At 44.1% G+C, this 11,173-nt stretch overlaps 2 protein-coding genes across 2 annotated transcripts; one reads left to right on the top strand and one right to left on the bottom strand.

Moving 5' to 3' along the window:
• Positions 1–2,938: 2,938 nt before the first annotated feature.
• Positions 2,939–7,097, top strand: LOC120026415 (POU domain, class 5, transcription factor 1-like). Its single transcript, XM_038971274.1, has 5 exons — positions 2,939–3,670; positions 3,818–3,929; positions 6,004–6,134; positions 6,424–6,588; positions 6,843–7,097. The coding sequence occupies exons 1-5, from the start codon at positions 2,939–2,941 to the stop codon at positions 7,095–7,097; spliced, it is 1,395 nt and encodes a 464-aa protein (XP_038827202.1).
• A 1,431-nt stretch (positions 7,098–8,528) lies between these two features.
• On the bottom strand, positions 8,529–9,581 carry LOC120025714 (alpha-(1,3)-fucosyltransferase 7-like). The gene has a single exon (XM_038970291.1). It carries the CDS (start codon positions 9,579–9,581, stop codon positions 8,529–8,531), a length of 1,053 nt encoding a protein of 350 aa, XP_038826219.1.
• Positions 9,582–11,173: the final 1,592 nt, after the last annotated feature.

The raw sequence follows: 11,173 nt of genomic DNA, 5'->3' as shown, positions 1-11,173 counted from the left end.
GGTGTTGTTTCCTACCTTCGCCACCTGGGAGCGGACCATCAGGAAGTCCAGGACCCAGAAGCAAAGGGTGGGGTTCAGACCCAGGGCCCTGAGCTTAATGATGAGCTTGAAGGGTACTATGGTGTTGAAGGCTGAGCTGTAGTCAATGAACAACATTCCTACATAGGTATTCCTTTTGTCCAGATGGGATAGGGCAGTGCGATGGCGATTGTGTCATCCGTGGATCTATTAGGGCGGTATGCAAATTGCAGTAGGTCTAGGGCAGGGGTGGGGTGGGCAATTCCAGTCCTCGAGGGCCTGATTGGTGTCAGTTTTGCCCCAGCTAACACACCTTAATCCAATAATCACCTAATCATGATCTTCAGTTTAGAATGCAATTAAATTAATCAGCTGTGTTTGCTAGGGATGGAGAAAAAGTGTGACACCAATCAGGCCATCAAGGACTGGAGTTGCCCACCCCTGGTCTAGGGTGTCTGGTAAGTTGAAGGTGATATGATCCTTAACTAACCTCTCAAAGCACTTCATGACAGAAGTGAGTGCTAAGGGGGTGAAAGTAATTTAGTTCAGTTACCTCCGCTTTCTTGGGTACAGGAACAATGGTGGACATCTTGAAGCAAGAGGGTACACAAGACTGGGATAGGGAAAGATTGAATATGTCTTTAAACACTCCAGCCACCTGGTCTGCACATGCTCTGAGGGGGTGGCTAGAGATGCCCCTACACCATGTTCATTCATCTCCTATTCACACTGCACATAGCAATGTACAAATGCTATAACTTTCATAATAACATCAACCACCCACCCCATCAAATAAGTCACTCTCTGGACATGAGTGTTTGTTTCATTCAGGGTAGGTGTGTGGGCCGGAATCAAAGGGTTGCGACTTATTGTTCGTGTCTGAAAAGGAGCTAATGGTCGGCCATCGCTACTCAACGACTAAAAGCCGCGGGGTGCCCCCGGGCCAAGTCGCACAATGACACCCCCACTCCTCCCGCGGCGCGTCTTCCTGCCACAATCTGAAGCCAACGACTCGCTATGGGGGTGCGTATCTGTATCGGTGTGACGGCCATCCACTCTTTTCAATACACCCATCAAGGCTAGTATAAATTCGACTGGATGCTTTTAGTTGTTTTAGTAATTTCCTCTGCGTTGTCCTGATTTTACATGGGCAAAAATTGGTTTCTGTATGTAAATTGAGCGTAAAGTTGTCACTTCAGAAAAGTTCAACCATTATGTGCATCATTCGTTGAGTTAATTGTCTATTTTGAAATGTCATAAGACTGCTTTTAATTTCTAGACTTACTGACCTTTTTCACATGTATTTCTGAAACAGTTTAGTGATATCCATGTAATTAGGCTACAGCGCCATCACATTCTAGGCCTTGTCTCTCGGACCAAAAGGATGGTCTATACATTGAAATATGACAAAACATTAACCTAATTCTTTATTGGTTAACTTCACTAATGCTTGTGGGTCACATAAGGCCAATGTGTTTTGTGTATAAGTCTAAACCTCAATGAAAATGCATTGAGTCGGTTATAATTTCCATTTAACAAATTTATTTTCCCCACAAACATTTGTTTTACATTTTAAATTCTAACAATTAGCCAAAAAAAATCAGCAAGTGAAAATAGATGGGTCTATGCTATTACATTTTTTATTTTGATCGAATGGGATCCCTCACTTAGACTCGATAATTATTTTTGCACATAATGTGCTTTTTAGGCTATGAAAAAGATATATACTAATCTTTATATAGCCTATTGTTTTATAGTGTAATATAAAATTGATATAAGTTGAGCATGATCAGCAAGGTTGCCCAAATGTTGTTAAATTAAATGTTATTGTTGATTTGAAACCAATTTTGCGTATACTTTCTTGGCCTATATGCCAACATTTATAATGAGTGATAGTCAAAATATGTAGGCTATCCCAAATCCCTTTTAATATCAAGGAAAGCTAGTTAAGGTAAATGATTTAAACAATGTCCACACAACGCTACATGCATATTAGATACTTACGTCACTGAATATGTATTTACTACTTAGTCATGTAGGCTAAATATATTAAATGGATCAACATTGAAGTCGTGAATTAGATAACTTTTTACTAGATAATTTCCTTTAATTGCTTACAGGATTTTTGCATACACACCTGAGCTTGTGTTATTTAAATGTTATCTCAGGAAAACGAATAGCCTATATATATATATATATATATATATATATATATATAGTAACATTTTTTTTCAGTCTCAAGTTTCCAGTGGGAAAGCACTACCTTACCTGTTATCTCACGGTCAGTGTTATCAGGGATCTTTGGGACGTCCCGACACTAAACTTTAACCCCTACCTTTAACCTAACCTTAAACATAACCCATACCTAACTAACCATTTACATTTCAACTTCAATGGGGGGTAGGGACGTCCCAATGATACCGGATAGCATGGACCGTTATCTCACCGTGAAGGGAAAAAAATCAAGTTCGTTCGCAAATTCACAATCAGCTGTGTATGATTGTCTCTCGCGGCCAATGGGATGCGAGGCAATTAACATCCCAACACCGATTGATAAAAAAAAAACTGTGGAGCTGGGGTGTTGTGAGACGACCATTTGAAGGTGAAGTAGGTGGTGAACTCGAGACTCAATGGACTACAGTTGATAAGGTATCTCGCACACAGGCTTCTATTTCTGTACAGGTTTGTTTCCACACAGCGTGAAGAGGAACTTTCGGGATTGATTTTCACCCTTTAAGGAATTGCTCAAAGAACGCTGGCGTTTGGACATTTTCTTGCCACCCTCAAGTGTTCAGGGCAGGCCGTTCAGAAACGATTTTCTATCTTGCGTAATGGGTATATAGACGGTATAGACTGCAAGCGTGTCATTGACTATAACCAAGTGCTTGAACCACATTGTCTGAGATTAAAATCAAGGAGAATGTCGGAGCGATCTCAGAGCCCTATTTCGGATTGCAACAGCCGGGCGGATGACTTCAGCCGACCCATGTACGCCCAGGCCTTGGGTCAAGAGGCGTTTGGCGGCACGTCGCTCCAGATCCCTCACGGCGTTCTACAGCACCACAGTCTTCTATTCAACAAGACTGCATACAATGGGTTGCCTCCAACACCTCAAACCTTTTTTCAATTCCCACCGTCCGGTGGTGACTATAGGGCCTCCGATTTACAAGCCGGTGACTTTTGCCAACCCAAACACTGGTATCCCATCGCCGCTCCCGAATACACCGGCCAAGTACCGAGGGTTGCAGTGACTACGCAGGCCACAAACCTGAGCCCACCCATTGCCGAAGCCAGGGAACAAATCAAAATGTCTGATATAAAGATTGAGAAGGATGTCAATGACGAGTATGAGGTAAAGAGTCAACAGTATCCAACTCCGTCGTCCGCTGTGGCTCATGGGGTTTACTACTCGACCCCATGGAACCCCTCGTTTTGGCCCGGCCTTCCCCACATCACTGCTGCGAGTTCCAATATTCAAAACCTCAACTCCATACCCTCAACATCGTCTTCAACATCCCCATCGCTCTCGCCGTCACCCCCCAGCAATGGGTTACCCGGGATCACGTTCAACGGGAGCGCAAGCCAAGGTGCTCAAGCGCAAACCCAGAGCAATGGATCCTCCAGCGGTGGGTGCAGCGACTCCGAGGAAGAGGTGAGTCTGAAAATAGGCCTATGTACCGTTATCCCCACGATGTCCTATTAGCTTGTGTTTACCCTGGAGCCTGCCTATTAATTAAAAAAAGTTAAGAGATGGAAAATGTTTCCTGAAGTCTTTAGTAAGTGTGCCTCTTTTTAACAGGAGAACCCTTCAACTGAGGAGCTGGAACAGTTCGCCAAGGAGCTGAAGCACACGCGTATAACACTGGGTTTCACACAAGCAGATGTAGGAATGGCTCTAGGCAATCTTTATGGTGAGTTTGGATTAGGCGTACACTAAAACTACCATTAACCTATGTCACAGCCTAACCTTGCCAATGTGAGCTGGTGAATATTAATGCATGTTTGGTCTTTGGACTTACTGAGTGTTCCGTTAAATTGGCGTAGGAAACCATAGAATACTATGGTTCTTGTGTTTGATATCTACTGTAGTTGTTGCAGTGTCAACTAGGGATTAACATGGGTAACTGGGATCCCGGGACCACTCTACATTTCCCGAAAAAATTAAGTACAAGATCCGGCAAATGACCCAATATCGCACTAATGCAATTCTCCCAAAATACACGATGTGCAGCATATTGTGCCATTTAAAAATATATATATTTCCATTCTCCAACCAGGCTGTCCCATGGACGCATAGTGTATTTACTTCACACAATCGCCATATTCAAAGCACACGCATAATTGACACTGCTGTACTGCACACCAGATCCGAATGCACTTTAGACCTCTCACCAGAATTGAAAATTCGATCCCGTTCTGAACCAAGACCAGTGAGGTGAAGCCCAGGACTGGTTCAACATCACATAAATGAGCCCTAACCGGACAACCGTACACTATATTGATTTGAACTGATGTTGAGAACAATGTGGCGGGCGGCAGCTGAGTGAGGAGACAGGAAACAGCTACTGGGCCGAGAAAAAGTGCAGAGGAAAGCTCGCCGTATGTTCAGCTGAATGATGGAAATATTGGAATTAAGTAGGCTAATGCAATTGAAGGCATTTATCAAATTCTTGCTTATACTGAAACTCCCAAAGTGATATAAAACCGTTATACACATTTTTAAAGCATTAGTCGTGTGGTCAACTAGATTATAATTTCAGCACCGTTTTCATTGGGACAACGCCATGTCGCTGATTTGAGGCAAGAGTGGGGGACTAGTCTGGATAATTCAATGTCAGATCTTTGTTTTCACTGAATCTCCGTTTAGATATTTGGTAACAATTTAAACTGGGGAAATGTTAGCTAAATTGGAGTCTGTGTTAATGAACATATTTGATAGCTTGCTCATATATTAGCTGATCAGAACATTTTGCTAGCATGTTATACAAGTGGATTTTGCGCTTCACTCGCGTAGTAGCCTGTCCTACTCCGACCAAAAGCCAAGGTCTGTATATTTGGTTGATTGATCTCTGGCTGGACAAGTGGAAGTGGTAGCTCATTTATTCGTTTGCTCACAATCGCTGCAGAAACATTTAGCATGCAATAACGTAGCCTAAATCTAGTGTAGTATTTATCTATTAACTCACGTAGTAGCCTTATATAGAGTTTAGGGTATTTTCCTATCGTCCCAATCCCACTGAAACCCAACATCCGGATCCTGTCTAGCATTAACATTCCTAACTTTATTCTGTAATAGGTGCCATTATCAAATCACGTTTCGCATATGCATGTAAAAAAAAAAATATATAATAATCCCCCTCTTCTCTGCGCTGTCTCGTATTGCTGCCTGTATGAGAGCTTCGGTAGAGTGTGTAAACAACACAAAGTTGGTCCCGGTTAAGATGCCTTGATGTTTCAACAAGTTCCTCTTCATCTCCCGTTATTCATGAGCTGATCTGCTATCTGTATAATCCACTCGATTTTGCCAAACAAAGTTTTGGTATTCGTTGGTTATCTACCAAGATTAATCACTTTGGTCATTGACTTTGTTTGCCTGCTGTTAGTGCATGTCTGTGTCGAGATAACCTAGGCCTACTGATGAAATGCGTTGAATTAATTGAGGAACATGATAACGCTCTGAATTGATCAACTAGCTGTTTCGCAATTCACAATAGTGTTATTGGGGAGCAGTTACTCTATCATTACTAAATATTAGTTTATCTTGTGAAATCTTTCCATAGTGTCGCAGCCTAGACACCAATTTGGCTCAGCGACAATCTTATTTAGGGAGAATCTTGAGCGACTATATCTTAGTTTTAAACGCTCCGATTTTTGCGTATTCCCCAGGATGCATATTAATTATTCCCGGTATTGCGACTTGGTAGATTTTTTGGAAAATATTAATCCCTAGTGTCAACTGCTGACAATGACTCGTTCTCTGTTTAGGCAAGATGTTCAGCCAGACTACAATCTGTCGTTTCGAAGCCCTCCAGCTCAGCTTCAAGAATATGTGCAAGCTGAAGCCCCTGCTTCGGAGATGGCTGAATGAGGCTGAGACCTCTGACAACCCCCAGGATGTGAGTATTCTTCTAATCGAACTCTTTATCAGATACCTTTGTTTTGTTTAGAATCACAGCTCATACAGAGCAGCATCAGGTTTGCACAATGTGTCTAGGATTCCATCTTGTTGGCCATGAACTTCCCATGGCCAACCAGAGTAATATTTATTAGAAAATGTTCACCATTAAATGTTATCTATTCAACTTTTGCATTTGGTATTTGAGGGGGACCAATAGTTATGTCCTCTGCAATGGACCAAAGCACACTAATGTCCCAGTCTGAATGTGAGTATGCTTGTATCCCCAGATGTACAAGATCGAGCGGGTGTTTGTGGACACCAGGAAGAGGAAGCGGCGGACCAGTCTGGAGGGTTCGGTGCGCACGGCTCTAGAGTCCTACTTTGTCAAGTGCCCCAAGCCCAACACCCAGGAGATCACACACATTGCAGACGACCTGTGTCTGGAGAGAGATGTGAGTCCCACACTGATACAGCCTTCCCTCACTTCCTTTCGGTCACCTACTGGCCTTTATTTCCCCAACCCTGCATGGCTGTTTAGTCTAAGTTGCTGTTAAATGAAATGGACCCTAAATTAATTTATGGTAAATATGCTTTTCCTGTGTTTCCATGGTTTGAATCTTAGTGCTGTATGTGATGACTCATCTGACACTGTCAGGTTCTATATTTTTTAAATTAAGGAAGCGGGGAAATGTGCTGTGTTTGACAGGTGGTGCGTGTGTGGTTCTGTAACCGCAGACAGAAGGGCAAGCGCCTGGCCCTCCCTTTCGATGAGGAGTGTGAAGGACAGTACTACGAGCAGAGCCCACCTCCCCCGCACATGACCCACTCCCCCCTCCCTGGGCAGGGGTACCACCTATCCAGCCACACCGGGGCCCCCACTTTCTACATGCCCCCCCTCCAGAGGCCAGATGTCTTTAAGCAGGCCCTGCACCCTGGACTGGTGGGTCACCTGACCAGCTAAACGTGTTCCAGTTCTCCAAACCAGCCCTGGCCATGTGGCCTTCCTTTCCCACCCAACATAGCTATTTTCTACCTCTTCATTCCACCAGTCCCTCCCAACCCAGGATGTCCTCCAGTCCCTCCCAACCCAGGATGTCCTCCAGTCCCTCCCAACCCAGGATGTCCTCCAGTCCCTCCCAACCCAGGATGTCCTCCAGTCCCTCCCAACCCAGGATGTCCTCCAGTCCCTCCCAACCCAGGATGTTGTCCTCTGTATCCAGTTCAACAACAATGGGGAGGAAGTCAATCGAGGGTGAATACAGTGAAGAAATGGATCAAAGCTGCAAATTTCTTGTCTATTTGAAAGGCAAGGTATCTTGAGACTGCTTTTGTCCCACATGCTCTAAGTGTTCATCGGTTTAGGGCCTTGCCTCACACCCAGTTCAGCTACAAGTAATCTGCACAGCACTGAATGCTCCATCCTGCACCATGGGGAGGGGGTGGGGGGGTCTGAATATCTGCCGTGAGATTGTTTTTGCACAAAGTTGTCTGACCTTTTTTTGATATTTTTAAAATGAGATTTTTTTCTTTATCTTGAATATCCTTGTGCTGTCTTATTGTTGCAGAGGTTATCATTGTCTTACCTACAATTTCTTTAAAGTCTTGTCCAGAAGGTATACTCTCATAGTGGAAGTATGATACAAATACATTTTTTGATTTGTCTTAAAAAATCCTGCTATGTTTGTATTGCATAACTGTTTTTAATCTAATGGTAGCCATTTTGGTAAAGGGATTAACCAAAGTGGTACTTATGTTAACATGATCATCAGGGACCTGTATTGTTAATGGTTGTCACTGTTACAGCGCTGATTACATCAGCACTCTTATACAAAGACTTGATCAAAACAAATCTGAAATGGCCATCCCTCGCAGGCACAATCTAGTGCCTTGTGTAGTTGAAGTCATTTCATCTTGTATGTGACTCAAATCTCTTGACTAGAGATATTTACATGCCATGTTTTTAAATAAAAGCGTATCTGATAATTTATTGAAACTCTGGCTATTTCTCTGGGGCAACCTTAAGATGTTACTTGTAACTTTTGCACCATACAATTAAATATTTTTTATTTTCTGTAACAACAATAAATGAATATGCTATTGTGTATATTTTCTGTAACAACAAATGAATATGCTATTGTGTATATAAATGCTCAACCACTTTCCCTGTTTCCCACAGTTGCGTGGGGAGGTGGTTTATTGCTGAAATATGTGAAAGGAGCTGGTCCTAGAGAAGACCACCTTCACATTTTTAAAAGGTGTCGGTTTCCCCTTGTATAGTGCACTACTTTTGACCAGACCCTATGAGCCCTGGTCAGATGTAATGACCTGAAAAGGGTGCTATTTGGGATGCAGAAAGTCTGAGGAGCTGCCAAAGTGAACCATGGGTGTGGTTTCACTTCCTGACCCAGGCTTCCAGGTCATGGTAAACCTTCTGAGCAGGCAGGGTGTGATACTGGGGGCAGATGCTACACAGCCTCTCCCTCCAGTCTGTATACACTTTCACCTGATAGCTATGCCGCCACGCAAAGTACCCAGCATATCTCTCCTTGTCCAGTTGCAGCTGGCGGAGATAGTTCCCCAGCTCCTTGGTGGATGGAAAGTCCTCAACGTGGATGAAGGAGTTTGGCGGAGCCACGGCTATGTAGTCATCTGGCGGTGGACCCAGAACCACAGGCACTGCCCCTGCCTGGTAAGCGTTCCGCCAGAGCTTCTCAGTGATGTAATCCTTGGAGATTGAGTTCTCGAAGGACAGGTAGAAGTAGCAGCTTGAGATGGTGGGCAGCAGGTTGCTGGAGGCCAAAACCCTCCCTCTCAAGCGACCATACACCTCCACTGGGATGCTTCTTTTCAGGCTCTTGTACACCAAGCTCCTTCTGTGCTGAGGCTCATAGTGACTAATAACCCAGCAGGCCAGAATGGACTTATTTTTGGGAATGATGTCTTCTGTGCTGCTATCATTACCAGTATCACAGTCCTTCGGCAGCAGCTTACCATAGGGCATGGTGATATCAGCATCGTGGCGGTAGGACATGGTCCAGTTGAACACGTTATTGAAGGGCTTCAGGTATCTGCTGTTGTCAGGGGACTCCAGAGAGAGCCAGACCCACTTCTGGTGCCTCGGCCGGTGGAGGTGGAGGGGCAGCCGCTCCTGGCCGTTCATCAGCTCTCTGTGGTGGAAGACCACCAGGTCAGCACTGGGGTAGAGAGAGCGCTGGTCCACCAGGCGGCAGTCAGGGATACGGTACCGGTTCCAGCACACGTCTCTCTCCAAATTGTAGGAGGGGCCAAAGGGCCAGTGCCACAGCAGGATGGTGATGTTGTTGTGGCTTCTGTCAGAGTTTGGACCCCATCCACCCTCACTCCCCTGTCCCACCAGAAAGAACAGTAGAGGGGCCAGGCAGATGATGAGGAGGAAGAGCCTGAGGCAAAATGAGGTGGAGTCCATGGTAGAGCTGGACCCTTGTTTGTCATCAGGGTTCTGTCACTGCATGGAAATGAGCAGAGAAAACAGGATTGAGTTTCCGTTAACCTTGACTCAGGGGTAAACATAACATAGTAAACAAAAATCTGAGACATTCAAATTGTTACATTTCATATTAATTTGTGGATGTCCATCATCCAATTTGTATGATAGGCTATGTTACAATTCGTACAATTACAAATGTGTAATACGTATGTAACGAATTACAATTTGTTTTGACCAGTGGCGTGCCGTGGGCCTGGGGCCTGGGCCTTCAGTGAGGTACTACACAGTCCCACCTGAATTAATCCACCTCTTATTACCATCATTATGATGCCATGGCTCTAGACACTATACATTTAGACAGAAACGCAGTATAACCAGGCGTTGCGTCACCTTGAAATTGACAAATTGACATTTTTGGGTTAACAGTGTTTACCCAAAAACATGACACAATCAATGAGTCTTTTCAATATTTCCCTTCACCTTTTCATTGTGCAGCTCCGTTGCCCTGCGCGCTTGTTCGTTGAGCTGTAGATCCACTCCGGTGTCCCCAAAAGTTTTCAAAAGCACCATTGCTCCTAAGTGCCCAGCTGTACTTTGGTGTCTCGTTGCTGCCTTGGTTAGACAACTCAAGTTTGCAAAGCCAGTGTGGCTCCAAACACCAAATCGATCACTTGCAAATAATAGGCATTCCCAGCAGTACAGTTTGCAGTGCTTCTCGGAGCCTGTGAGCCATTGATAGCGCTCGTAGTTGAAACTTTGAAAGTGGCGGGCGACCTCTCCTTACAATGTCTAACTTTTCTTGAAAAGTTCGTCTTGAGAATGGCGTTATAATTATATCCTCGACCAAATCGATATCTTCTCCTTCCGCCATTGTGGGTTGAAAAAACAGCTTAGTAGTACGCGAATTAATTCGTTTATCAAATTCAGTTTCCTAGATCTGCATAGACCTGCCCATAGGACCTGCCTCTCAATATTGGTAATCCAATCAAAAGACGTGCACGCACTACGCCTGCTAGCTGACTCCTGTGTAACACTGGAGCCAGCCAGCAGGCGTACAATAGCCAACTCTAAAGCTGATTGGTTGACACTAAATTTTCATTTCCATTCACTTTAAGCTACAAGCGCCCGCACTGTTGATTCTGAAGGCATGAGGGCAGATTTTAGACTCCTGGCAACACATGATGGCTGAATATGATTGGATAAAAGATCTAACATAAAGACCAGCCCTCCAAATCTCAACCTGGGGCTGGAAGCAGTGCAACCAAGAGGAAAGCTATGAAATGAAGAGTATAACTCTTACTCTGGGGAATAATTTAATACATATTTGTGGGAAAATATATTTTAAAAATATATATATTCTGATGATGTTTAGGCCAGCAGAGAAGGCCTTGCTGGCCCTGACGGCCCACCACTGGTTTTGACTAATGTCAACCTTAAAATTAAGGTTAGGAGTTAGGGGAAGGGTTAACTAACATGCAAGTAGCTCAAATGTAAGTAGTTGCTAAAGTTGTCCTTGGGATTAGAACGCACAACATTTGGGTTGCCAGATGTTCACATCATACACCCTACCA

Source organism: Salvelinus namaycush, chromosome 31 (genome assembly GCF_016432855.1).
Source record: "Salvelinus namaycush isolate Seneca chromosome 31, SaNama_1.0, whole genome shotgun sequence".
Classification (NCBI taxonomy): Eukaryota; Metazoa; Chordata; class Actinopteri; order Salmoniformes; family Salmonidae; genus Salvelinus; species Salvelinus namaycush.
The sequence above is the reverse complement of the archived record's forward strand: the minus strand, read 5'-3'. Positions and strand labels throughout refer to the sequence as shown.